The 27,614-nt window shown below is 52.5% G+C and overlaps 2 protein-coding genes across 31 annotated transcripts in view; one reads left to right on the top strand and one right to left on the bottom strand.

Moving 5' to 3' along the window:
• LOC145541339 (signal transducer and activator of transcription 5A) lies at window positions 1–21,698 on the top strand. Of its 10 annotated transcripts, XM_081577552.1 has the most exons (20): window positions 1–108; window positions 452–587; window positions 954–1,091; window positions 1,416–1,572; window positions 2,682–2,771; window positions 5,813–5,987; window positions 11,256–11,386; window positions 11,617–11,768; window positions 12,239–12,394; window positions 13,016–13,195; window positions 14,950–15,037; window positions 15,145–15,267; window positions 15,811–15,903; window positions 16,368–16,574; window positions 17,287–17,381; window positions 17,467–17,597; window positions 18,023–18,178; window positions 18,889–18,940; window positions 19,218–19,325; window positions 20,357–21,698. In XM_081577552.1, exons 3-20 carry the CDS (start codon window positions 964–966, stop codon window positions 20,517–20,519), a joined length of 2,385 nt encoding a protein of 794 aa, XP_081433678.1. In that variant the 5' UTR covers window positions 1–108; window positions 452–587; window positions 954–963; the 3' UTR covers window positions 20,520–21,698. The 10 variants fall into 10 exon arrangements, with proteins under 10 accessions (XP_081433678.1, XP_081433679.1, XP_081433676.1 ...); XM_081577553.1 differs by lacking the exon at window positions 452–587; XM_081577550.1 differs by lacking the exon at window positions 452–587 and having other exon boundaries at window positions 1,416–1,607; window positions 2,645–2,771.
• Window positions 21,699–23,055: 1,357 nt separating this feature from the next.
• STAT3 (signal transducer and activator of transcription 3) overlaps window positions 23,056–27,614 on the bottom strand; it is a 69,815-nt gene continuing 65,256 nt past the window's right edge. For 12 of the 21 annotated variants that reach the window (XM_081577561.1, XM_081577563.1, XM_081577564.1 and 9 more), the window contains 3 exons: window positions 26,676–26,718; window positions 26,267–26,379; window positions 23,056–25,056 (listed from right to left, as the gene is read on the bottom strand). In XM_081577561.1, coding sequence (XP_081433687.1) covers window positions 25,001–25,056; window positions 26,267–26,379; window positions 26,676–26,718 — 212 coding nt within the window. In that variant the 3' untranslated portion in view covers window positions 23,056–25,000. The remainder of the gene's footprint in view (window positions 25,057–26,266; window positions 26,380–26,675; window positions 26,719–27,614) is intronic. The other 9 variants (XR_014078941.1, XM_081577577.1, XM_081577579.1 and 6 more) reach the window with 3 other exon arrangements.

Below are 27,614 nucleotides of genomic sequence, written 5' to 3'. Positions count from 1 at the left end.
GGCTCCTTCCTGTAGTAACAGCCGCTGCCGCCGCCGCCGCCGCCGCCGCCTGGAGCCCCGGCCGGGAGCGAGCGCCGGCCGCGTCGCCGGACCGCCCGGCACGACCAGGTGGGTGGCCCCGGCCGCGCGTCCCCGGCGACGCGCGCCCAGAGGGGGCACCCGCTGCTGCTGCTGCTGCTGCTGCTGCTGCTGCTGCCCGGGTCCTCGCCCCGCAGGCCCCGGAGCCCGATAGCCAGAGGGGCGCTGGGGACGGTCCCCGGGACCCAGAGGGAGTTTCGGCGCAGCGTGGACGAGGGACGCGGGACGTGGATGGAGGGAGGAAGCCGAGGGTGGGCGCCGTCCTCGCCCGCGGTGGGCAGGGGGCGCTGTCGGACTGGACAGTGGGAGACGTCGGGGGCACAGCGAGGTGCGGGGGACGCAGCCCGAGAGAGGGAGTGTCTTGTCTCCCCAGCCCTCCCTTCTGAACACCCCAGCCACGTGCCAGCGGTGGCCGAGCCGTCCAGGGGAAACCTTCGGTGGCATTGCCCTAGCTTTGGGCTGGAATATCCCCGCGTTCCCAGAAACTGAGACTCGGAGTTCGAAGCAGGGTAGGGGGTGTTTGCAGTCCTCCCCTGAGGGCCCGAGGGCCTCCGCCATCAAGTTTCTCTTTCAGTTTCTAGCTGTTCCCCCCACCCCCACCCCGGGAAGCCCCAGTGGGGCGAGGGGAGAGGAAGAGGGGGAGGGCACCTGACTTTCGGGAGCCCCTCCCCAAGCCTCAGCGGGTTCCTCGCTGGAGGGAAGGACGGCCTTCCCCTCCTCACCGTCTTTCTTCCCGCACAGGAAAGCGTGTTTGTGGGAGGGGAGGGGCCTGGCCTGACCGCGGTCCAGGGATGGGTGGGCATGGCAGGGCTAGGGGCAGGCCCAGTCCACGCCTGTGCCGAGAAGGCACCTCCTCAGCTCTCTGCTCGCCCTAGGTGAACGGACATGGCGGGCTGGATCCAGGCCCAGCAGCTGCAGGGAGATGCCCTGCGCCAGATGCAGGTGCTATACGGGCAGCACTTCCCCATCGAGGTCCGGCATTACTTGGCGCAGTGGATTGAGAGCCAGCCGTGGTAGGTGCCCCTGCCCGGCGCCTTGCTCTGCGGGTCCCTAACCATCCAGGCCCCTTGGCCTTTACATCTCCTCTTGGTGGTTTGGGGAGATTCTGATCCTGGCTGTCCCTCCCTGTGCGGAAGGGGTGGTGTCCCAGGGAAAGGGGAACAGGGAAATGGGAGTCTGGGAGGGGAGAGGGGATGTTTCTAGACTGTGATGCCTGTGGAGCTGCGGGGAGCGAGTCTTGTGGACAGGAGCCTGGGATTTTCCCGTCCTTTCTGGTACCTGACCTCCTCATCCAAGGAGGCACCATAGCAGGTTTCTCTCTCCTGCCTTGCCCTAAGGGATGCCATCGACGTGGACAATCCCCAGGACCGGGCCCAGGCCACCCAGCTCCTGGAGGGCCTGGTGCAGGAGTTGCAGAAGAAGGCAGAACATCAAGTTGGGGAAGACGGGTTCCTACTGAAGATCAAGCTGGGGCACTATGCCACGCAGCTCCAGGTGGGCATGAGCTGCAAGCCATCTGCAGGGAAACAGTGTCCGCCTTCTCTTTCCAGCACCAGAACCCCTGGGTTTTTTCCTGGTTTGGCCACTGACTCACTGTATGACCCTGAGCTTATCTGTGCTTCAATTTCCCCCACCCCCTCTTTCTAAATCAGACCTGTCAGATTCGCTTAGCCTATGACAAAGTAAGAGATGGGGCATGTTTGTCCCCAAGAGAAGGGGGGATGGGTGAAACCACTTTCTGGGCAGATCAGGCAGAAGGGATGGGAGTAGCCTGAGTCAAAATTCTGTTGTGAGAGAAAGGAACACTGACAGATTCTAGAAAGGAGGGGATGGAGCAACCAGACATCCCTCTTAGGGCTCTTTTAAAGGCATTTTAAAGAGCTGCTGAAGTGGTGTGAGAGAGGAGCAGAGTTGTCCTGGAGCCTTGAATTAAGGGTTTAATGTAAGGTGAAGGTGTGGGGGGAAGGAGTATAGGGGAGAGAGGAAATTTTTGTGGAAATAGGAAAGGGATGTGGATGGTAATCATAGATGAGCATTTATTGGAACTCACTTGAATTTTTAGAGAGCCTTCTTGAATACAAGCAGCAGGGTGCCAAGGAAATAAAAAGTCCATCCCAAAGGAGGCAGGAAACAGGAGAAACCTGGGGTGTGGGGGGTGTGGGAAGGGAAGTGAAATAGGAACCCAGGGCCAGGACTATAATGGAAAGTACCTTGACCTTGGCATTAGATGCCCTGAGTCTTGAGTCATCTGCTCACTCACTTATTTGCCTTTGGACAAGTACTCAATCTCTTTGAGCATCAGTATTCTCAGCTGTGAAATGAGGATGATGGTTTCTGCTTATGTCATAGGGTTTCTATGATGCACAAGTCAAAGGAGGTGGCAGATTGGAAGTACTTTGTAACCTGTGGGTTTCTACCGCACTGCAAGCCGAACCTGGAGGGGAAATCAAGTCAAGGAGAGATATAGGTTCCGGTGGCAGTTCCTGAGGCTTCCGAGCGGAAGCTGAGGCATAGGCTGGAGGAGAGGAAGGAGTGGGTAGCACTGCAGTGGGCATGGTGGGAGCAGAGGGTGGCTTTTGGCAGCCGCTGTTGGATTCTTTCAGAACACATACGACCGCTGCCCCATGGAGCTGGTGCGCTGCATCCGCCATATTCTGTACAATGAACAGAGGCTGGTCCGAGAAGCCAACAATGTGAGTGTCCCATGGATTTGGGGAAAGGTTTTGAGAAGTTCTTTCACCTGCTTTCCTCTCCAGACACAGCTCTGTTTTATAAACACCGGCAAGAGAGAGCACCAAAGAAATAAGACACAGGCAATTGTGAGAGGCCATATTACATGCAGGTGTAGATTGACACCCCCCACACACACACACACAGAGCCCCCACTCCCTGGCTCTACTATTTACTAGCTGTGTGACCTGAGCAAGTTACTTAACCTCTCTGAGCCTCTGGTTTTTTCCTATTATAAATGAGGGTAGTCATAGTATCTACCGTATAGGGCTATTTCGAGGATTAAATGAGATACCATGTGGGCAAAGGATGTGTGCTGTGTGTTTAATCACTCAGTTGTGTCCGACTCTCTGTAGCCCCATGGACTGCAGCCTGCCAAGCTCCTCTGTCTATGGAATTTTCCAGGCAAGAATACTGGAGCGGGTTGCCATTTCCTACTCCAGGGGATCTTCCCGACCCAGAGATCGAACCCACGTCTCTTGTGTCCCCTGCCTTGGCAGGTGGATTCTTTACCACTGCGCCACCTGGGAAGCCCAGAGCAAAGAACAGACGTATACAAATGCAGAAGAGGAAGCCCTAAAAACACATACACATCTGGAAACTCAATCTGTGTCAGAGATGGCATTACAAATCACTAGGGAAAAGATTTGTCATTGAATAAATGAGGCCAGGGGCAAAAGAAGAAATATCCTCTGGTGGGGTCTATGAGGAGAAATGGAGGTCTGTGTCAGAAGAATTAACCTGGGCAAGCTCAGAGAAGTGAGGCCCAGGGAGGCAGAGCAGGGACCTGTTCCCCAGGTTCTGAAATCATAAAGGTCTCGGACATATGCTTGGACAATGGTGCAAATAGTACATTATCTGCAGTAAAGCAAAATGAATTGCATTAAATGATATCCCTTAGGTAAAGACCACAGAATAGTGCCTGAAGTGAAGTCATAGTTATTATTTACTTGTGGTGAACACTGATATCAAGAATTTGAGAGGTCATTCAGTAAACGTTTATCGAGGTCCTGCTGTGCGTCTGACACTGGACTAGGATGGGAGAAGCAAAGTCCTGGCCTCCACCTAAAAGGAATTCAGGCTGTGATAGATTCTTTAGGACTCTGCTGAGTGCTAAGTCAGCCTATATGGAAAAAGGAGCCAACTCAGGTTGGGGCAGGCTGGCAGGTAGTGGGGAGGGTGTCCTGAGGAAAAAGATGCCTGACTATAATGAGGAAAGAGGGAGGAAGAAGGTGGAAAGAGGGAGGAAGAAGGTGGAATGAGTTTTCTAGTAAAAAATGGCAGCACTAGGATTTCCCTGGTGGTCCAGTGGTTAAGGCTCCACCTTCCACTGCAAGAGGCATGGGTTTGATCCCTGGTCAGGGAATTAAGATACCACATACCAGAAAGTGCAGCCAAAAATAGAAATAAAGAAAATGCAAAATAAATAAATAGCAACAGTATATGTGAGGGCAGGAAGGCACAAGCCATTTTATGACATTTGAAGAATTTTAAGTGTTTAGTGCTACTGGGGAGAAAGGAGCCAGCTGGGCAGAAGCCAGGTCACAAAGGGTCAACTAGTACAATTCTTGACTTGGTGCAATTACAGAGCTATCTGTAAACATAGGAATGAGTCCGGTTCCAGTTAAGAAATACCTGCCTACAAGGCAGGTGCTGTTATGGTTGGGGGCGGAAATAGTCCTCCAGTCGTCAAGCTGTTCTTGGACACCTCTGATGTCCTGGGCCTTGAGGATTTTGTTGTGCACCAAACGGGACAAAGTCTCAGTCCTTAGCGAGTTCACATCCTAGTGCAGAGAGGCAGACAAGAAAGAACATGCAGGAACATGACACATTCAGTAGGGCGGTCCTATTTTAATGTAACTCTTCAGAAGAGGTCACTCTGAAAAGGTGCCCGTGGAAGTGCCAGCTTCAGGAAGATTTAGTGCCAGAATGTTCCAGGGTAATGGAACAAAACATGCAAAGGCCCTGAGGCAGGAACTCTGTGTGTATCCAAGGAACAGAAAGTGGCCAGAATGTGGTTGGGCAACAATGGAGCTGGGGGTGGGGTAGGCAGAGGCTCCTGGCTAGGGCTGTGGAGGCTGTGAAGGGAGTTTGGGTTTTATTCTGAGAGCAGTTTACTGGAGAGGCCCTAAAGATTTGGTTGAGGACTGCCCTGGGAGTCCAGTGCGTAAGAATCTGCCTCCCCTTGGCGGGGACATGGGTTTGATTCCTGGTCCAGGAAGATTCCACACGCCATGGAGCACCTAAGCCCATGGGACACAACTACTGAGCCCTAGAGCCTGTGCTCTGCAACAAGAGAAGCCACTGCAATGAGAAGCCCTGGTACCACAACTAGAGAGTAGCCCATGAGCAGTAACAGAGATCCAGCACAGCCAAAAATAAATAAATAAGTAAAATTTAAAAAAAGAACAACACTTGGTTGAAGGAGTAAATCCAACCAGGTTAGCTGAATGGCTGGATCCACAAAGCCCTTGTTGATGCCTCCTTGTCCCTTCATTTGGGGGTCTTCAGGACTCCACCCGTGAGCGGTTCACCCTCTTCCCTCAGTCCCGAGGTCTTAGTGAGGACACGGATGACGTGTGTTCACCTGGTCTTGTTCCCCATCATGTCCCCAGCATCTAGCATCATGGCGTGGGATCAGTGAATGACTGAAATGAGGGGCCATCATCCTTAGTAGGAAAACTCAGGTAACTCCTGGGATGGGTTAGATTCTGGTCTCTCCAGAGAGAACTCAAATGGACCTTGTGTGGGGTACTCAGATGGAGGTCAGAACTGCAACAGAAGTTTCTACCAGTGTCTGCCAGGTCACCTATTTCTCCTCCTTCACCCCCTCCACCCCTATTTTGGCAAATGACTCTTCTTCTGACTCAAAGTACCCTTCCTTCTTATTCTAGAATTTGTGTCTGAGGTCTGTAGTATTGGTGTTCCCCAAGGCCTGAGGTTTTTCTCCCATCCTTACTGCCCAGCTCACTGCTGCCTGCACCCTCCCCTGATGTGTCTCCAGGGTAATTCTTCTGCTGGGATCCTGGTTGATGCCATGTCCCAGAAACATCTTCAGATCAACCAGACATTTGAGGAGCTGCGACTGGTCACACAGGACACAGAGAATGAGCTGAAGAAGCTGCAGCAGACTCAGGAGTATTTCATCATCCAGTATCAGGAGAGCCTGAGGATCCAAGGTGAGCCTGGTGTGGGAGGGCAGTGCATGTCTGGAGGACCAGAGTGAGATCACTTTGTGAACTCCTGCAGGGTTGGGGCTAGGTCCATGTCTGTTTCCCCAGAGCCTTACCCAAAGCTTGGGACAAGTAATGGCTCCAGTGATGGAGCCCCTGCTGTGGGCCAGGCTCCAGGCTAAACCCTTATTCATTACAACCTTTACTCAATACAACTGTGTTATTCAATACAACTTTTACCAAAGCCCTAAGAATTAAGTGGGGTTTCCTTGGTGGCTTAGGTGGTAAAGAATCTGCCTGCAATGCAGGAGACCCAGGTGCGGTTCCTGGATCAGGAAGATTCCCTGGAGAAGGGAATGGCTCCCCACTCCAGTATTCTTTATTCCTGTTTTGCGAATAATAAAACTGATGTTCAAAGAGAACATGCAATTTGACCTGGGCTTCTTGTAAGTTGCAGAACTGGATATTAACTAGAGATATTCATAAAATCCTTATGTTTTATTAACCAGTATTCTGTGAGTATCTTGGTGAACGAATGAATGAATGTGGACAGAGTGTTCCCCAATCAGAGAGAAAACCTAGGTTGGGAGACCCCTGGTTGAACCAGGCTGGGGAGAGGTGAAACTCCAGGAATGCCTCTTCTTGAGCCTCATAATAGGAGGTAAAGATGGGAGGAGGACATGACATTGGAAAACTCTGCTATCTCTCAGGTCTATAATTTTCTGGTGGCTGCCATGATTAGGGTGTGGGGAAAAAAAATTAACCCAGAAGGAATTAACCCTACTAAGTGTCCTTACGGTACACTTTGAGGAGCCTTGAAACATGACTCATCTTCCTCCACTTCAAATTGACCCCAGAGCTGTATCACCCCCATCTAAGTGAGAACAGGAAGCCACCTTTTCCTTGTTCTTATTTTTCTGACTTCTTAAGGTAGAACCTTAGGTCATTGATTTTAGACCCTTCTTCTTTTCTAATGTATATTTCAGAGCTATTGATTTCCCTCTCATTAATGCTTTAGCTGCATCTCATCATCTTGGATATGCTGTATACTATTATCATTCAATTTGAAATATTTTCTAATTTCTCTTCTGTTTATTTCACCCATACACTATTTAGATGTATATTGTTTAATTTCCAAATATTTGAGTTTTTTCTAGATGTCATATCATTATTGATTTCATTTCATGGCTGAGTTCTATTGTTGTCAGAGAACATACGCATATGATCTCTTTTAAATTTATGGAGACTTGTTCTGTGCCCCAGCATGTGCTCTATCTTGATGAATGTGTTTTGTGGTCTTGAAAAGAATGTACGTTCTGAAGTTGTTTCATTGAAAGGTAGCAATAATAAATTCAATAATGTTAACGTATTTAACATAGTATATAATGTTAACATAATGAAATAAAAAAACAAACAAACCAAGAAACCAATAACATCTATATTTTCCAAACATAATTTAGTGAGTAGGGTGGCATTGTTTGTTACATTTTTACTAATCTCTTTAATGTTAGGCTTAGTCGGAGATAGCTGGATCTGGCTTTCAATCTGTTGTAGTATCACATATCTTATAGCCTCTAGAAAACTCTGCTGTATACTTATAAGTGAATAAAAGAAAAAAAGGCAAATAAAGTCTTATGATTTTATGAAAATAGTTCTGGCTTTGTGGACCTCCTATAAGGGTTTTAGGAAACCTTCAAGGGTCCCTGGTTCACACTTTGAGAACCACTAATATATATTTTTATTGATTTATTTTTGCCTAATTGCTCCTATAGATAGAGAGGTATCAAGATCTACTGTATTGTGTAATTCTCTGATTACTTATGTAAATATTTCCTTTATGTTTTTTGAAACTTTATTATTAGGTGCATATATATTTATGCCATGCTTAGTCGCTCAGTCTGTTCCCTAGATTGGGAAGATCCCCTGGAGAAGGAAATGGCAACCTACTCCAGTATTCTTGCCTGGAGAATCCCATGGATGGAGCAGCCTGGTAGGCTACAGTCCATGGGGTTGCAAAGAGTCAGACACGACTGAGCGAGTTCACTCACTTTCACTTTTAGTCTCCCAGTCATATCCAATTCTTTGCAACCTCATGGACTGTAATCCACTAGGCTCCTCTGTCCATGGGGATTCTCCAGGCAAGAATACTGGAGTAGGTTGCTATGCCCTCCTCCAGGGGATCTTCCCAGATCCTGGACCAGATCAGATTGAAACCAGGTCTCCTGCATTGCAGGCGGATTCTTCACTGTCTGAGCCACCAGGGAAGCATATATGTTTATAGTTATTTATAATTATTATGTCTTTCTGATTGATTGACCTCTTAATAATTATGGAATATCTTTCTTGATCTCTGGTATCACTCTTTGTCTGGGATCTATCAGATATTACTATAATGCCTGCAGCCTTTTTATTCTATATTAACACAATGTATTTTTATTCATGCTTTTAATTTATTATTTATTTATTTTAAATTAATTTATTTATTTTAATTGGAGGCTAATTACTTTACAATATTGTAGTGGTTTTTGCCATACATGGACATGAATCAGCCATGGGTGTACATGTGTTCCCCATCTTGAACCCCCCTCCCCATCCCATCCCTCAGGGTCATCCCAGTGCACCAGCCCTGAGCACTCTGTCTCATGCATCGAACCTGGACTGGTGATCTGTTTCACATATGATAATATACATGTTTCACTGCTATTCTCTCAAATCATCCCACCCTCGCCTTCTCCCAGAGAGTCCAAAAGACTGTTCTATACATCTGTGTCTCTTTTGCTGTCTCGCATACAGGGTCACCGTTACCATCTTTCTAAATTCCATATATATGCGTTAGTATACTGTATTGGTGTTTTTCTTTCTGAGTTACTTCACTCTGCATAATAGGCTCCAGTTTCATCCACCTCATTAGAACTGATTCAAATGCATTCTTTTTAACAGCTGAGTAATATTCCATTGTGTATATGTACCACAGCTTTCTCATCCATTTGTCTGCTGATGGACATCTAGGTTGCTTCCATGTCCTGGCTATTGTAAACAGTGCTGCGATGAATATTGGGGTACATGTGTCTCTTTCAATTCTGGTTTCCTCGGTGTGTATGCCCAACAGTGGGATTGCTGGGTCATATGGTAGTTCTATTTCCAGTTTTTTATTCATGCTTTTTAAAATTTGAAATGTAGACAGCACATAGTTGAGTCTTTTTGTATTTATTCTGACAATCTCTGCTTTTAATTGAGGTGTTCAGTTTATTAATATTTAATGTAATGTTAAATACCGTCTATTGAGGTGGACCTCAATTTTAATATTTATTTTGTTTTGTCCCTTTTTGGTTTTTGTTCCTCTGTTCTTCCATTTAATTGTTTAAATTTTTAAAGATGCTGTTTTAATTTAACCATTTAAGCTTTCCTCCTTCCCTACCCTATGGGTGTTTTCTGTATCTTGAGATTAGCACATTGCCTGAGTCATAGCAGGCATTGAATAAAAGTTGGGGGGATGATTCGATCAGGTCTTCATCACATCTGAATCCATCCCAGATTGACTTGAAAGAAAGGATAGCCCTTTTCCAAGATTAGGGAACAGGAGATTTCAGCTCAGTATTTCTACCCAAGGCCATTGACTGGCTGACAGAATTGATAATCCTATTCTTGGGTTTTCTGTTTCCTACTTGTGAGGTTGGGTTTCAATTCTGCTTTGGGTTTGTCCCCATGGTGCAATGTCAGTTCAGTCTCATTTATCAAGTGCACGCATCAGAAACACAGATGACTGATCTGTTTGTGTGAGGACAGTCTCAGCTCCCTCCAGTGGAGCAGACAATTGCCTCACGTCTCCTGGCATCCTTCCCAGAAGCTTCTGCAATTTGCCAGGAGAGACCTAAGTGGGTCACTTGCATAAGGAAGCCAGGTCCCAGTGTTGGGATTATCACTGTCTCCCTGTGGGTGGCAGGATTCCGAGGTGGCTGTCCAGATTGTTCTGCACTGTTCCTTGGCTGCTCAGTCCCCTGCAGTCAGCATGGAGCCATATTTCTAAGTTCTCTTGTAGTTCTGGGCTTTCCTGGCTGAATAGAGTTGCTTTAGTCTGTCCCAGCCTTGTGTGCCAATAGGACAGGATCTCGGCCGTGTGACTTGGCCCTCAGAGGCCTGCCAGGAGTTTGACCACGACTTGCTGACTGACGCTCACGTCTTCTAGACTCAGCCCCAGTGAGGCCCCTGGGATGTTCAGAAAGGCCATTGGCGAGGGTAGGATGCCAGCGCTGAGGACACTGGTTCCCTGTCGAGGGAGGGATGGGGTCACCAGCAGGGGAGGGGTACAGGTGCTTCACCGTGGAAGTGCTTGATTTCTTAAGCGGCTTCCTGATACACAGGAACACCTCATCCTCTCTACTTTCTGTGTCTTAAGTATTTCATCACAGGTTGTTTGCAGAGGGAGTCAGTGAGGCCTGGTTACATATTCCTGCCACTGATGATAGCTGCCTGAGAGCTGGTGTGGAGAGAAACTGCCTCACTCTCCTGAGAGAATCTCACTGCTTTCGTGTCCCAGTGGCCCCAACTCTCTCTGTGTCTCTCTTCTGGTTGGTCAGCTGAGCTCACAGTGACCAACCTGGATAAGCGTGTTAGGGACCTTCACCGCCTGAAGAAACCCCTCTTCCCTGAGGAGAGGCTGCCGAGCCTGGGAGACAGGACAAAGCTTGTGGAGCAGAGCCTTCTGACGAGGCTGTGCCCGTGAGGTTGGGGCTGAGAGCTGCTCTGTCAGCCTTTCATCCCCTCATGTAACCCATTAACCATGACTGACTTCCCTCTGGGGCCAATGGTGCCTGGCAGCTTCCTGAGCATTTTCTGTCTCATCACTTATTTAACGTCCCAGCAGCTGCTGAGGTAGGTGCCTCATGATGCTCCCCTTTGACAGATGGGAAAACTGAGGCACAGGAGAGCGGGGTGCCTTGACTGGGCTCACCCACCTGATGAATGGCGGGGTTCACTTCAAACCAGGCATGGTGGCTCCTAGCAGAATTCTGCATGGGGTGAGGAGGGCTGATGGGGGTTGGCCAGGGCAGGCTTCTCCTCAGCTGTCCCCCAGGCTTCCATCGCCCCACTCCCCAAGGGGAGCTCAGAGTCGGGGCACGGAGGCCAGAGCCTACTCATCTCCAGGCCCCGTTGCTGTGGAACCTGACTGGCCGCTGGTCAGATGTGTCCCCTCGAGGGTCTTGCCTCCGGAACAGATGAGCTCCTGGCTGGACCAGAGAGGTCGTGGTCATGGTGTCCTGTCCCCTCCTCCAGCTCAGTTTACCCAGCTGGCCCAGCTGAACCCTCAGGAGCGACTGAACCGGGAGACGGCCCTCCAGCAGAAGCAGGTGACCCTGGAGGCCTGGCTGCAGCGCGAGGCCCAGACGCTGCAGCAGTACCGCGTGGTGAGTGGGCTCTGCATCCCTCCCCTCCTGCGGGGGCGGTGACGCCCCGAGCTGTCCCGGGGACCCTGAGGGAGGCAGACAGCCAGGAGGAGAGCGGGACCCAGTGGAGCAAGAGGCCAGGGCCTTCTTTCCCGTGTGGCCTGAGGGGCAGAGTTGGTCTGGGAGGACGAGGCCCTTCAGGGCTGTTCTGAGAGCCCAGAAGGGCTCACTGAGCCACCGCTGACCCTCAGGAGCTGGCCGAGAAGCACCAGAAGACCCTGCAGCTGCTGCGGAAGCAGCAGACCATCATCCTGGATGACGAGCTGATTCAGTGGAAGCGGCGGCAGCAGCTGGCGGGGAACGGAGGGCCCCCCGAGGGCAGCCTGGATGTGCTACAGTCCTGGTACCAGGGGTGGGGGGCAGGGAGGGGCAGGCAGCAGGGGCTCAGAGTGGTGCTGCCAGCTGCTATTTGCTCTCATGTCTACATGAGCAGCTGGTTCCCTCTTTCCGGGTACGGGTCTTATCCCACCAGTGGTTCTGGTTTGATGCTGACGCTGGTGTTCCTTCCTGTGCCCCCTCCCCTGGGAGGGGCATCACTGGCTTGGATGCGGGGGTGGGGCCAGGTGGCAAAGTGATGCTCAGGCTGGTTGGACCCCAGTCAGTGTCGCTCCTCCTGGGTGTTTCTCTGGGTTTCTGGAAGGCAGGGCATCTCTGCTGTGCCCAGGGAACAGGCGAGGTGGCTCAGGTGCCAGGCCTTCCTGGGGGTGGAGCTGGGTGTGGCCCTGGTCCCCTTGTGGGCGCCTGCCAGCTTCTGGCCTGGAGGACGGGGGTGAAGCCAGTGTCTTTCCCTTGGGCCCTGGGGCTCGCGTTCAGGTGTGAGAAGTTGGCGGAGATCATCTGGCAGAACCGGCAGCAGATCCGCAGAGCCGAGCACCTCTGCCAGCAGCTGCCCATCCCCGGCCCCGTGGAGGAGATGCTGGCTGAGGTCAATGCCACCATCACTGACATCATCTCAGCTCTGGTGACCAGGTGACTGCTGCCTCCTGGCAACGCCCCGCTCCCATCTGGTTGCCCTGGGTTGGGGAAAGCAGGGTCTTTGCAGATGGGGAGTAAGTAAGTAAGTGTAAGTTGCTCAGTCGTGTCTGACTCTTTGCGACCCCATGAATTCCATACAGTCCATGAAATTCTCCAGGCCAGAATACTGGAGTGGGTAGCCTTTCCCTTCTCCAGGGGATCTTCCCAACCCAGGGATCAAACCCAAGTCTCTCGCATTGTGGGCGGATTCTTTACCAGCTGAGCCACAAGGGAAGCCCTGCAGATGGGGAGCTCTGGCTTAAATCCTTCTGCCTCTGCCTCACACCCTCATCCCATCCCTCTCCATCCCCTGTTGCTATGGTCTCTTGCTGTTGACCTCGCCCAGTATTTCTCGTGGACACTACACAGGCGTTTGTCTCCTGCAGCTCATTCCAGCTGCTGAGTTCCTTTCACTGCCTCCCTTCCTGCCAGCTTCCCTGACTCACAGTGGCCCCCAGGGAGGGTGGACTGTGCCCCAAGCCCTCCTTTCACCTGCTCAGCCTGGTGGAAGGCAGCCTCCCCACGTGGAAGGTGGGGCCAGAGTGCTGTCCCCTGAGGCATCTCCTGTCCCCACAGCACATTCATCATCGAGAAGCAGCCCCCTCAGGTCCTGAAGACCCAGACCAAGTTCGCGGCCACTGTGCGCCTGCTGGTGGGCGGGAAGCTGAACGTGCACATGAACCCCCCGCAGGTGAAGGCCACCATCATCAGCGAGCAGCAGGCCAAGGCGCTGCTCAAGAACGAGAACACCCGCAAGTACGTTGCCCCCTCCTTCATCTGTGCCTCCCCCAGCTCAGCCTCTGTTCTGTAGCTGGGGGCCTAGGTGATGAGGACACACACAGCCTCCCCCTCTTTGTCTTGCATTGGGATGTGGTCCCATGTCTCTCTAGTTCACTCTGTCTGGGGGTACTCCTCGCACACATAGTAAATCAACAAGGATTTCACTATTAGGGTATCCCAGGACCTGTGCTGAGCACCGGGACACTGCTGTGATCCACACCAAACTTGGCTCCATTGTGGCCCATCCTTTAGGCTAGCAGGCAGCAGACATGAGAATTGATTACTTGCTGACATGTGACAAAGGAGATGACTGGGGCACCATGAAAGTGGGTCATGAAGGGGGTGGAACAGAATGACAGCTAGTTTCAAGGCTGCGGGATGACTAGGAGGAGATGATGAATGGGCGTGGAGAGGGCAGACGTTCGGGCAGAGAGAACACAGGCCTGTCTGAAGGAGGAGCAGACAAAGGGCGTGTGTGGATGGAGAACCCAGGGGTGAGGTCCTGGGATTAGGCCAGGCCACCCGTGAACGGTGTGGGAGAGAATGAAGGAGGGCGTGAATGAGTGAGGGGAGAGACTGGGTCCTGAGCATTGAGGCCCGCTGTGTGCTCTGGGGCTAGGAGGACGACGATGACAAAGAGTTCTCACTCTCTTAGAGCTTGCCTTTGGGCTGGGAACCAGACAGTCATATAATCTTAAAAATCAGGCAGCGTCAAAAGGCAATAGAGTCTAGACAGAAAATTAAAGCCAAGCAGTATCACAGCGCCTGGATAGATGTTGCAACAGCACATGGATGGCCGAGGAGGGCCCTTCTGAGGATCTATTTGAATAGAGACCTGAATGAGAAAGTCAAGAATGCAACAGGGGAACTTGCCTGGTGGTCCACTGGTTAAGACTCCACCTTCCAATGCAGGGGGTATGGGTTAGATCCCCGGTTGGGGAACTAAGGTCCCATATGCCTCAGAGTACAGCCAGAACTTTTTAAAAAATTAGAAAAATAACAAAGTGTAAAATGCATTATTTAAAAAAAAAAAAGAATGTAACAGGAAGGCAAGTACAGGAGTCCCCAGGCGGCACTGAGCTTGCGTGTTCAGCAAACAGACAAGATACTGTGGGCTTGCTTGTTCTGAATGAGGGGAGAGGAGCCCAGTGGGGCCAGGGCAGGGGTTGATGGCGGGGATCTTGTTAGGTTGGGGTCATGATTTTTATGTCAGCTGGGCTAGAAGCTGCCAAAGGCCCCCATGTCAATCTTGACGCCCAAGGAACTTTAACCTTGGCCCTACCCCATGGGTTGGAGAAGGAAATGGCAACCCACTCCAGTATTCTTGCCTGGAAAGTCACGTGGACAGGGGAGCCTGGTAGGCTGCTGTCCATGGGATTGCACAGAGTCGGACATGACTGAAGCGACTTAGCATGCATGCATGCAGTGGAGAAGGAAATGGCAACCCACTCCAGTGTTCTTGCCTGGAGAATCCCGGGGACAGCGGAGCCTGGTGGGCTGCCGTCTATGGGGTCGCTCAGAGTCGGACATGACTGAAGCGACTTAGCAGCAGCAGCAGCTACCATTGGGGCTTTGCTCGGATGCTCTCAGGTAGATGAGAAAAGTCAGCCCAGAGGAATGCTCTTAGGGGAGGGGTCAGTGGCCTTCCAGAGAAGCTGGCACCCAGGGTGCATACAGGACAGTGCTCCAGGCCCAGGCCCAGTGGAGACAGGTTCCCCTCTGCTTGTCAGTGAGTGCAGCGGAGAGATCCTGAACAACTGCTGTGTGATGGAGTATCACCAGGCCACAGGCACCCTCAGCGCCCACTTCAGGAACATGGTGAGGACAGGGCCTGGCCCGAGCGGGGAGGTCTGCCTGGAGCTGAGTCCTGAGTCCTCATAACCAGTCACTTTCTCCTCGTCCCCCTCTGATTTCCCGCCCTGCAGTCCCTCAAGAGGATCAAGCGAGCTGACCGGCGAGGTGCAGAGTCTGTGACGGAGGAGAAGTTCACGGTCCTGTTTGAATCTCAATTCAGTGTTGGCAGTAATGAGCTTGTGTTCCAGGTGAAGGTGAGGCCTGTCTCCCCTGTCCCCTGCAGGCCACCCAGCTGCCTTGGGAAAGCCAGAGACTGGAATCCTTGCATACGCTCAGTCCAGTTACCCCATGATGCTCTCAGAAAACCTAATTATACTCTGCTGGTGTTTATTTGCTAGATTGTTATCTGGCACCTGGGCTTCCCTGGTGGCTCAGATAGTAAAGAATCTGCCTGCAGTGTGGGAGACCTGGGTTCGATCCCTAGGTTGGGAAGATCCCCTGTGGGTTAACCCACTCCAGTATTCTTACCTGGAGAATCACCATGGACAGAGAGCCTGGCAAGCTATAGTTCATGGGGTCGCAAAGAGTAGGACACGACTGAGTGACTGAGCACAGCACAGCAATCTGGCACCCACCCACAGGATTGAGGCAATGGGCCAAAAAGAAATGGGCTGTGTTTTTTTGTTTATTTGGTTTTGCTGGAAGGGGCTTGAGGAATGGAGGTCGGGTGCCTCCCCCAAGTGGAGGGCAAGACCAGGGTCATATGCCCTCATATCTCATTCCCTGGATTCCCGTAGACCCTGTCCCTTCCCGTGGTTGTCATCGTTCACGGCAGCCAGGACCACAATGCTACCGCCACCGTGCTGTGGGACAATGCCTTTGCTGAGCCGGTGAGTCCCCGCAGGACCCCCACCTCAGCCTCCAGCCCCTCAGAGGTTCCCAGGGTAAGCCCCAACCCCAGGGCTCCTGCTGAGTGGTCTTCTCCCACCCTTGGGCCATTCCAGTGGTCCGGGAGCAGCTGGTGTGAGCACCCTGCCTTCAGCACAACCTCAGCTCTGTCTGGGCTCTGGGTCACGGGACTGGGGTCTCCTACGTCTGTGAGCTTGGTGCTCAGAGTCTGGTCCCTGATCTCTGCTCCCAGGGCCCTGGTCTGGGTCTCTACCCCTATGCCGCTGGGTCTCTACATCCCTCTGCCCCTGCCCGCCCCCCCTTCTTTCCATTGTGCTTTTGTCTCCTTTCCTGGATCTTCCTCACTCCCCTCTGCTTCTTGGTATCTGTGAGTGTGTGTGTGTGTGTGTATGTGTAAATATCTCCTACTCCCTCAATCTTTTCCCTTTTCTTCTCTCCCCCTCAGGGCAGGGTGCCATTTGCGGTGCCCGACAAAGTCCTGTGGCCGCAGCTGTGCGAGGCACTCAACATGAAGTTCAAGGCTGAGGTGCAGAGCAACCGGGGCCTGACCAAGGAGAACCTGGTGTTCCTGGCGCAGAAGCTGTTCAACAGCAGCAGCAGCCACCTCGAGGACTACAACGGCATGTCCGTGTCCTGGTCCCAGTTCAACCGGGTGAGGGACGCGTTGCCTGCTGCCTGCCTGGGACTACCTCCACCCCTCCCCCACCTCACAGACAGGCATCTGGTCCGGGGCCCCCCTCCACCCCCAGACCCCTCTCCTACAACCAGGAGAGATGGGGGCTGGTACCCCAAAGAGTGCAGACAGCCATGAGATCCGAGGCAGAACTTTGGAAAGAACCCGGAGCAGGAAGTCAGGGTCCCCAGGTTCTAGTCCTCAACATGTTAACTCATTTGCCGGGCCCCTTCCCTTCTCTGCATTGCACTTTTCCCATCTGTAGAATGAAGGGGTTGGGCAGGAATGCCTTTGGAGGTCTCATCCAGCTTGGACAATTCTTTGCACCTTTGACCCCTTCCATGGGATTGTCCCAGATCCCTGTGTCTGAGAGGATGGGCTTCCCAGGTAGCGCTAGTGGTAAAGAACCCGCCTGCCAATGCAGGAGACAAAAGAGATGTGGGTTAGATCCCTGGGTTGAGAAGATCCCCTGGAGGAGGGCATGGCAACCCACTCCACTATTCTTGCCTGGAAAATCCCATGGACAGGAGGCTGGTGGGCTATAGTCCATGGGGTCACAAAGAGTCGGACACGACGGAAGCGACTTAGCACACACGCGCTGGTTGAGGACACAGGGGCACTAAGTGTTCCCTGGACCACCTGTGATGACGGGGACATAAGCCCTAACCTGGGGTTTCCTGGGGACTCCCAGGAGAACTTGCCCGGCTGGAACTACACCTTCTGGCAGTGGTTCGACGGGGTCATGGAGGTGCTGAAGAAACATCACAAGCCCCATTGGAATGACGGGTGAGGCACGGGGGGCAGGATATCAGGGGCTCAGGGGACAGTGGCTGGTGGCCCAGCAGTGACACTGTGTGCTCCGTGCACCCAGAGCCATCCTAGGTTTTGTGAACAAGCAACAGGCCCATGACCTGCTCATCAACAAGCCCGATGGCACCTTCCTGTTGCGCTTTAGCGACTCAGAAATTGGGGGCATCACCATTGCCTGGAAGTTTGACTCTCGTGAGTTCCCTGCATTGCCCACACTCCCGCCCCAGTGGCTCTGTTTCTCATTTCCTCATTCGCATTCTCCATTAGGCCTGTATCCTTAGAAGGTGTCCGGTGGGAAAGATGGGAACTAAGCTAGGAGGGCGGGTGGAGTGTTGCTCAAAACCCAGTCCCTTTCTATTGTTTTCCTCTTGGGAGAACCTAACATCACTACCCCCCACAGCCTCCAGAACTGCTGAACCAGTCCTTCTCTGCTCTCACCCAGACTTGTTGGTATCTGCTCGCCCGCGGCCACTTCCTCGCCCTGTGCTGAGAGCAGGGGTGGGGTTGCAGTGCAGGCTTTTACCTGGATGTCTCTACAAGCCTGGCCCCCAGCCCTACAGCTCTGATCCTCCTCCTGAGGGCGGTGGGTGGTGAGAATGAGCTTGGCCTTTTCACAGCTGACCGTAACCTGTGGAATCTGAAGCCATTCACCACGCGGGATTTCTCCATCCGATCCCTGGCCGACCGGTTGGGGGACCTGAACTATCTCATCTATGTGTTTCCCGACCGGCCCAAGGATGAGGTCTTCTCCAAGTACTACACTCCTGTGGTTGGTGCGTCTGCCCAACACACCTCCCAACACATTCCCAGGGCTAAGCAGCGGGTACACCCCAGGAAGAGTCCAGGGGCCATTTCCCCTGTGAGTGTTGGTCCGTGGGATGGCACAAGGCACGTGGACGGGATTTCAGGGCTCACCACTGAAGAGAGTTTGGAAAGCGGAAACCCCAACCTAGCTTTCTTCCCTGCAAAGCAAAACACTGAGTGGATTCCCTTCTGTGCCCTTGGAGGAGGAGGTGGCTGCAGTGTAGGGGGAGGAGCAGGATCACGCAGACCCACAGATAATGCATGGCTCCCATCTTAATCAACTGCCCTCACCCCTCTCCACCCTCAAACCTGCCCTCGCAGTTGAGGGTAGGAAGCAAAATGGGCAGGTTTTTTTCTCTTCAACCTGGCCCCGCTCTGTTGGTTGGGTTTGTTCCTCGGTGTGGACTCTTTCCTTGGCAGGGGAGGGCGCGGGGAGAGAGGAAGCCAAGGGCCAGGAAAGGAAGCAAGAGATGGGATGAGACTGAAACCAAGGGTCTGGGGGGTCACCTGGTGACTGTCAGCAGGTGTTTAATGGGAGTCTGTGGGAAATCTTATCCCTGATGAGCTCCGTGGCATTGTGGGGAGTGGGGAGGGGGAGGCCGACTGCATAGGTGGGTGTCCACTCCCCTGGGAGCTCCCAGGAACTTTGGTTCTCATCACCATCTTCCCCCTTCTGCAGCTAAAGCAGTGGACGGATACGTGAAGCCACAGATCAAGCAAGTGGTTCCTGAGTAAGTGTCCGGTTCGGCTCTGGTCTCCTGCTGCTGCTTTTCTCCTCCCCCCACCCCCACCTGGCTCTCCTCATCACCCCCCCCTCCCGCCGCCTCCCCTCCTGTTCCCTTCCCCCCAACCCACCTGCCCCAGCCCTGGGGAGGGGAACTGGGCGTGGTCACAAGGGGGCGGGTACCAGAGCCCCGGGCTCAGTGGGCCCATTGTCCTTCCACACCTGAGAAAGACACGAAGGTGCCCCCGAGCCCCTCCCCGCTGAGGCTCCGCTTCCTCCCACAGGTTTGTGAGCGCCTCTGCAGACTCTGCTGGAGGCAGCGCCACCTACATGGACCAGGCTCCCTCCCCAGCCGTGTGCCCCCAGCCTCACTATAACATGTACCCACAGAAGTAGGTTGTGTTCTCATGCAGCTCCGGGGGGGAGAGGACGGGGGACTGGGCACCTGGCCTCAGGCTGGGTGCCCAGAGGGCCAATGGGCAAGGACACCAGAGCTCCTCTCCGTCTGAGACCACCCAGGCCAGGTGGGCTTGGACATATGCCCAGGTGCAGGGTGGATGAGATCAGCCAACCAGGAACATAGAGCATTGTGAAGCTACACATAGCAGGGCCCTTGCTCTGGTGCCAACTAGCTGTGTGACCTTGGGAAAATTATTGAGCCTCTCTGATGCTCAGTTTCCTTATCTGTAAAATGGAGGTAAGAATACCTACCACATGGGACTGGGGTCAGGATCAAGCAAGAGAATGCAGGTAATGCATTTAGCACAGGTGAGGCTGTTGTAAGGGCTTGATACAGAGTGTCTCTGGGTGGGTGGTGGTTCTTAGGAGTTGTGTGGGAACAGGATATGTCGCTCCTCTCTGAAGTTCCCAGAGAAGGGGGTTCATTCTCTTTCGAGCCAGAGATGTCTTGCTGCCATGGGACGACCACAGGCTTGGGAGTCACAAAAACTGAATTGCAGTCCTGACTCCACCTGCCTACCAGGTGGCCCTGAACAAGCTTCCTAACATGGTCGAGCCTCAGTTTCTTCCTCTATAAAGTGAAGTAAATACCCGCCTTTCCAGTGGCTGTGGGGATTGGCATAACGTGGTTGAAAGGCCCAGGCCTTCATAGGTGCTGTGTCTGGTGCCTGAGATCTCACAGGCAGAGCTCCTTCACCCAACCACCTCGTTTTACAGAGGAGGGCAGGGACAGGGGAAATGAATTCCCTGAAATCACTTGATGAGCTTGTGAGCGATGAGACTAGAACCGGGGTGTCTTCCGACAAACCAGTGACTGACTGATTCAGCTTGGCGGTGCGGGCATCTAGCCAGAGCAGGTCCTGTTCCCATGAGACTGAATGGGGAGCGGGCTGGGCGCTGTCCCCCAGGAGCCTGGGGCTCTGCGGCAGGCCAGTACCCTCTGACACCCCTCTCCCCCTCCCAGCCCTGACCCGGTGCTCGACCAGGATGGAGAATTCGACCTGGACGAGACCATGGATGTGGCCCGGCACGTGGAAGAACTCCTCCGCCGCCCAATGGACAGTCTGGACCCCTCTCTCCCCCCACCCTCTGGTCTCTTCACCCCCGCCAGAGGTTCGCTCTCCTGAATGTTTGTTCGAACATTGCACTCCTCTGTGGAAACAATCCCCAGCGTGCAGGGTCCTATTCATTGTGATTTTGTGTTTGTACCGTTGTGCATACTGATGCCTTTGCAGGCAGCCCACGCACGCATGTGGACGTGCGCGCGTGTTTGTGTACGAGGTGTACGCACCTCGCCTCTGCAGTCCTAGGTGTGCGGCCGCCTTGTTCTTCTTCAGATGAAGGCATTCCAAGAGCTCGCTGGGTCTGTCTGTGTGGGAGAGACCAAGCCACTTCTGTGGCCACAGGTACGCCAGGCAGGCAGACCTATTCCTGCCAGAGCCTTAGTCTGCTCAGCAGCTGTTTGAATGGAATTAGTCGAGAAGGGAAAGGAGACAGGTAATCTCTCTAAGCTCAAGTTTTCTTCCTGAGTTAGCAGCTTCGCCTCCCAATTTTGTGCATGGATCTGCTCTGGTACAGTGTTGGTCTTTTGATTCTTCCCCTCAGGAGGGAGGTGATGAGTGATATTTTATACTTTATCTCATGAATAGGGATTCCAGAGTTTTTGTGAACTGAGAGCTTATCTAGGCTGTGGTTATGTCCCTAAACGTGGCACAAAGGGGTCTTCTGCCTCGGGATTGGAGTTCCCTGGCCTCTTGGCCCCCAGCCAGAGGGCTCCAGCTTCATGTCTATAATGCTGCTGCCCACATTCCTGCTCTTCATTCCCCAACCCCAATCCCATTCCCTCCATCTGGCCGCAGCCTTCTTTCCTTGCCTCTCTGTCTGCAACCTTGCTCACTATGGAAGAAGTTGGGGGAGGGGGAGAGAGGTCCAGGGCTTGCAGGGTTGACCCCTCTCCTGGAAAAACCCTGCAGCAAGAGGCAGCACCGACGACTTGCTGTGCGCCTGTGGAGTCTGGAGGAGGGAGGGGTAAAAGCTGATGGCGGTCCACTCCGCTGGGAGGGGGAACTTGGAATAGGGCCTCTTCGCAGTTGCATAACTGACTGTGGTCTGAGAAGGCCCCTCCCTCTGAAGCTGCCATCCACAGGCAGCCCCAGGGCAGCTGGCAGCCGGAGCCCTGGAAGGGGTCCCAAGTTGAAACATCTCTCAAGGAAGGTGGGGACAAGAAGCAGGATTCTTTTGTACTTTGTACATAGGCTACACATTTGTGTAAACAGTTTTTGAATAAAGTATTTTTTTTTCGTAAATTTGCTGGTATGGCTCCTGGGTCATGGGCACCGCTGGAGTCCGCTTGTTCCTTTCCTCCTGCATAGCTGGTGCTGTAACCTGTAGCCTGAAGCTACCAGCCTGCTCCCTTTTCTGTGGTTTTAAGGGCGTCACACTCCCCCCTTCCCCGCCCCAATACTTGCAGTGCCTCTCAGAAGACTAAAGAACTTGAGGTCTTGGGAAAAGCCAGGACAGCAGTTACTGGGAGCAGGGGAGCACTTTGGTCCCCGCCTCCTGCTCTTATCAGCTGCTGCTATAAGCAGTCTCGAGGGTGGCAGCTGAGGGCCAGGGCCCACCATTCTCAACCCCGTGGCAACCCCACTGGATGGAGGATTGGGGGGAGGGGGCGGAGCGCTGCAGGAGCCTCACCACAGTCCCTCCTCCCCCGATCCCTTCCCAGAGACCAGCAGGTGGCACCATTCCACTGCCACTGCGTTTTCAAGCAGTAGACTTGAGGCTGGGACGGTCTCCCCATTTGGTCCCATTGGCACCGGCAGTCCAGGGGCTGTCTCCAGAGCCTGGGGGCGGGGGAGCAAGGGCCTACGACAAGGTTTCTTCGGGGCTCAAAGCAAGGGAAGAGGGGCTCGCGGCCCACCCGGAGAGGCGCAGGAGCCCAGCGCGGGGCTGGCGGGGGTGGGTGGGAGGGGAGGCAGCCACAGACCCCGGATCACATCTAATCTGCAGCCGCATCTCTACTGGGGAGGCGGTGCGTATCTCCCGCACCCGCTGGTCTCCATGGTGCTCGGCGCCAGGGGCGAGGGAGCCAGGCCAGGCCAGTGGGTGCCTCCGTCTGTGAGTTATCACCGCCCACGGCCCGGGCCGTAGCCGAGGCCCGTTGAGTGTTGACGATCGTCCCCATGGAACGAACTGAAGAGAAAGTGATAATGGAACCAACTGTGGAAGAAGAGGCCTAGGGGTGGGAGTGTCTGCCCCCCACCCCCATGAGGTGGCTTATCTGACCCCAGACAGGACACCGGCGGCTTGTAAAGGCCCTGGAAGGGAGGGAGGGCGGAGAGAGGAGGGAGGTAGGAAGGGGGAGACAGGAGGCCTCACTCTGCAGCCTTTGTGCACCAGGAGTAGGACCCCTGGCTCCTCCAGGTACCCCTGAGCTAGAGGCTGGTGGCTAATGAAAGACTGGGCGCGGGGGAGATGCTCCATGCTCCAGAGGTGGGCCCCATCAGCTCCAGCATGAGAAGCTAAGACCACCAGCCCAGGAATGGGGCAGCCACCATCTTGCAAGACCCAGGCTCAGCCTATGAGACCCCTCAGAACTGAAGCAGGGGAAGAGGGACTCCTCTCCCGCCCCAGCCCCTAGCCAGACATAGAACTGCCATGCTATGGGAGGGTTGCTATATAACTTTTATTTCTGAAAGTTAAAGTAGATACAGCAATATACAAAAAAAACCACACACACACACACACACATACAACATAATAATATAAATTTTTACACTATTAAGTTTAAGTATACATTGGAATTTGAATGCAGTGGCCAGGACAGCATCTCACAAACCACCCTGTGGGTCGGTTAGGCATCCTTGGGAATCCCTTGGCTGGACAGGGGCCTGGCAGAGAGAATGCAGGCAGGTCCTGGAGGATGGGGTTCTTTAAGGGAGGGTCTCAGCTCCTCTCAGGGCTTTTGCTAAAATCAGGGTTAAAACCAGATACTCATAGGACCTAAAAGCCACGGATTTTACGATTTCTGCTCCAGCAAAGCCAGGATTCTTGCCCCAGGTCCCTCACGTTAAGCTTATTTCCATCTAGAGTCGGAGGAGAATCTCTCTGCATTACCTGTCAACCCGTTTGTCTTGGAGAGGTCTTGTCCCCTTCAAAAATTGGCGAATTTGGGTGTAACGCATAGCATCCCTAGAAACTCTGGTCAACTGAGACAAGGTGGCTGTAGCCGACCCAATCTAGCCGTGCTTCTGGGTCTGAGAGGCCCTGTATCACAGACCATGCCACATGCTACCTATGTTCTGAGATGCACAGTACATGCAGTTGTTCTGCCTAATTGCGGGGCCCCTACGGGGAGGAGGCAGTCACCAGTGCTGGGGGGAGGTGGGAGTGTACACTCCCTCACACAACAGACGGACCCCGAGCTTACGACCAAGCCTTTGCCCCTGGCTTGACAGAGTGAAGAAGTGATTACAGGTGCAGCAGGAAATCTCCAAGAACCTGGGATAAGAACCGTATTCCCTGAGCTCAACTAGACCCTTGACTGGGGGTCTGTAGTCTGACTCATGTTCAACCTGTAACTGTCTCCCTCTTATCAGAAGAGGTCCCAAGACCAGGTGCGTAAAGCAAACAGGACAAGGGACCTTCAGACACCGGAAGGAGCCACCCAGCAGAGGGGCTCAGGTCGATGGGAAAGGGAAGAATTGTCCGGTCCCTTCTAAGACACCCACCAGGCTTGGAAGCAGTAGAAGCCCAGGGAGAAAGAGAGATCAGGTTGTAAGTGCCCCTCTGCCCAGCCTTACCTACAAACAGGCCAACATGCTAAAGGGGGAAATTAAAACTTTATTTAAAAAAAAAAAGTCTAAAATATTTAGGGTCTCCTTCAACCTTCCTATTTCAAACCAATGGCATCTTCAGATATCTTTTAAGGGTTGAATCTAAAATTCATGTCAGGGGTTATATAAATTATCAGCCTGAAGAAAGCTGAATGCCTGAAGCACCAAGGAGGAAAGTAACTGAGTTTTCTTAAATACAGAGGAAGCTATGCCAATACAGTCAGTGTCTTTTGCCATTAAAAAAAATTACTTAAGATTAAAAAGAAACCTAGGGGCTTTGAAAGTCCTAGCATCTATCTGGACGTTAGCAAGGTTGAAAGTGTGGTGCCGGGAGGATGCGGCGAGAGGCAGCCTGTGGCATCAGCTTACAGAATATGCAGAAGGATGCCGCTGGCACCAGGAGGCACTTGACTCACAACGACAACAACAAGCTGCTGAGAAAGAGGGCTGGGGGGCGGGCAGCGGTGGGGGGCAAAAAAGGACGTTTCCTCTTTTTCCCTCTCGCTGCCCCTTCCACATCCCCTGATCACAGTCGTGGAGAGCGTATTCTTATTTGCATGTAGATAAAAGCATATCACCCACATTCATTCATTTCTCTATTTTAAAAAAGTACCCAGATTGCTCAGAGATAGCTAAAGTGAGAGATGAAAAAAAAAAAATCTGGAACCACAAAGCTGGGAGCTGAGTTGATCTGGGCTTGGGCTGTGTAAGGGCTGGTGGAACATGGGTTGGTACATCCGTCATCTCTCTCTGCAGCTTCCGTCCTTGGCTCCTCACATGGGGGAGGTAGCGCACTCCGAGGTCAGCTCCATGTCGAATGTAAGGGACTCTGGCGGGGTGGGGGGAGGGGGGGACACACACACGGGAAGAGCCAGTTCAATCGCCTGGGTCCTACAGCAGGCAGGGCACACAGCCCTAGCTTTCTGGGGCACAGGGGCTCAGACCACCACAGCCATCCAGTCTCCTGCCCCTGCCCCTCAGTCATCAAGAAGGGGTAGAGAATCCACATTCTCTCTCCTGCCTACGGGAAGGACAAGGGACCTTGCCCTTGCCTTCTGAAAGGGCACCCACCCCTCTGGGTTGTCACAGAGCTCCGGACTCAGCTCCCTGTGCTGTCTGCTGGCCACCTACTTTACCCGTGGTGAAGGATGTACGTCAACGCTACTCTGTCAGTTCGTCCCACCCTCTCCTTCCCCCGCTGCGTCCAAAGCCTGTTCTCTATGTCTGCCCTGCAAATAGGTTCATTCGTACTGTTTTTCTAGATTCCATATATATGAAATTATACTCATGTTAATATACGAAATTTGTTTTTCTCTGACTCTCTTCACTCTGTATAACAGGCTCTAGGTTCCTCTACCTCACTAGAATTGACTCAGATACGTTCTTTTTTATGGGTGAGTCCACTGCATACACATATATATGTATGTACCTATGTACACACCACAACTTCTTTATCTATTCAAATGCTTATGGACATCTAGGTTGCTTCCATGTCCTGGCTATTGTAAATAGTGCTGCTCTGAACACTGGGGTACATGTGTCTTTTAAATAATGGTTTTCTCAGGGTGTATGTCCAGCAGTGGGATTGCTGGGTCATACGGTAGTTGTATCTGCATACTTTTAATGTTTTAATCATAATATACATACTGTTTATTTTTTTGGTATTTTGGCCGAGCCAACTGGCTTGTGGGATCTTAGTTCCCTGACCAGGGGTAGAACTCAGGCTCCCTGCAGTGGAAACTCAAAGTCCTAACCACTGGACCACCAGGGATGTCGTACATTCCTTTTTTCCTAATACACATAAATGCTACTATTTTGGATTTGTTGGGCTAAAGAAAATACATTTGTAAAATTAACCTCATCTGTTCCTTTTCACTGCTTTTTAACCTGGCTACTAGAAAATTTACACTGGCAAGGGGGGCGGATTTCTATAGGAAAGTGCTGCTCAAGAACTCCTTCTGCCCCTCTGGGTGCCCCTCGGTTGGTTCTGTACACGGGAGCATCAGCTCAGGGGGACAGTCCAGTAACCGGATACTCACCAAACTGCCCTCCTGCTGAGGGTTCAGCAGCTTCACCATTATTTCCAAACTGCATCAATGAATCTAAAGTGCGGGGGGACATCGGCAGGTCAATGGTATTGCTGCAGGTCGTTCTGTAGGAAAGGGGGAGCAGCAGGAGGGGGAAGGGTCGGGTTGACAAGACACAATGGAGGAAAAAAAAAGAACAAAACACACACACACAAGCCATCAAACTCTGGTCTCCAACAGAAAAAAAATAAAAGCTCAAGCTTTTTAAACACACGAGGTCACTGTGAGTTTAAGTAAGTCCTGGACATACTCAGAGGGCTCCAACCCTGCTTCACAAGAGAGCTCTCACCCAGTGGCCTGGTCCCAGGGATAACCGAGGACATTAGAGATGGAGGCAAACTTGGGAAGGGAAGCCACTTACGGTGTCACACAGATGAACTTGGTCTTCAGGTATGGGGCAGCACCTGGGGAGAAGAAAACTCCGGCTTAGCGACTGTGATTCCCACTCTGGGTACCGGACAGGGGGAAGCTGGCTGCCTCCCCAGGGCTGATGTGAAGCTCACTCGATTCCTGACCAGAGATGGTCTGAAGGAACCTCCGTCTCCCACTGGGCTGCCCTCCCCCTCACTACAGACACTGATGTTCCAGCGCTTGCAGCTGGAAGCTCAGCTCTTTCCCTAAAGCTTTTCAGCAGACTCACTTGAGCTCAGACGAGTGCCGGCCTGGTGTTCATTCCTCCCCTAGATCAGGGTGAAGAGTTTCACTGCCTGTATGTGGACTGAGGGTTGTAATCTGGCCTGGTTGTATCTCTTAGATGAGTTCCCCACAGGCAGGACTGAGCCCACCCAGTCGGGCACCATGTCCTGCTCAGACACCGAAGTCACGGGGTCTTTACGAAAACACAGAAGTAGCTAATGCAGTTCCAAAGCTGAGGGTGACACCTTCTGTTCCCATTAGCACTGATCTGCCTGTTACATCTTTCAGTGAGGGTATTAGTAATCCCCGTTAGATAACTATATCATAGACAAGAGCCTCTCCACGGGGAGAATGTCTCCAGTGCAGTACAACTGGCTTTGGACCGGGAGATAGGAGGCTGGGGCCTTGTCACATCTTCAAAACACGCTTCCAGTACAGTGAGTTTGGGTTCTATCCCTAATTGGGCAACTAAGATCCCACATACTGTGTGGGGTGGCCCCCAAAAGTTAATTTTAAAAATTTTTAAAAATCAACTATATTTACAAGATAATAATAAAATGAGAGGGAGGCGGAGGACGGAGGGGCCCATCTTTGTCATTTGTGATTCTTCTTCTATAGTCAGAAACGTGAAGATTTAAGAATTTTAACTGCTAAATGCTTATAC

The sequence above is a fragment of the Giraffa tippelskirchi genome, chromosome 3 (assembly GCF_054371585.1).
Source record: "Giraffa tippelskirchi isolate mGirTip1 chromosome 3, T2T-mGirTip1v1.2.pri, whole genome shotgun sequence".
Taxonomy (NCBI): domain Eukaryota; kingdom Metazoa; phylum Chordata; class Mammalia; order Artiodactyla; family Giraffidae; genus Giraffa; species Giraffa tippelskirchi.
This window is presented reverse-complemented; position numbering and strand designations above follow the sequence as displayed.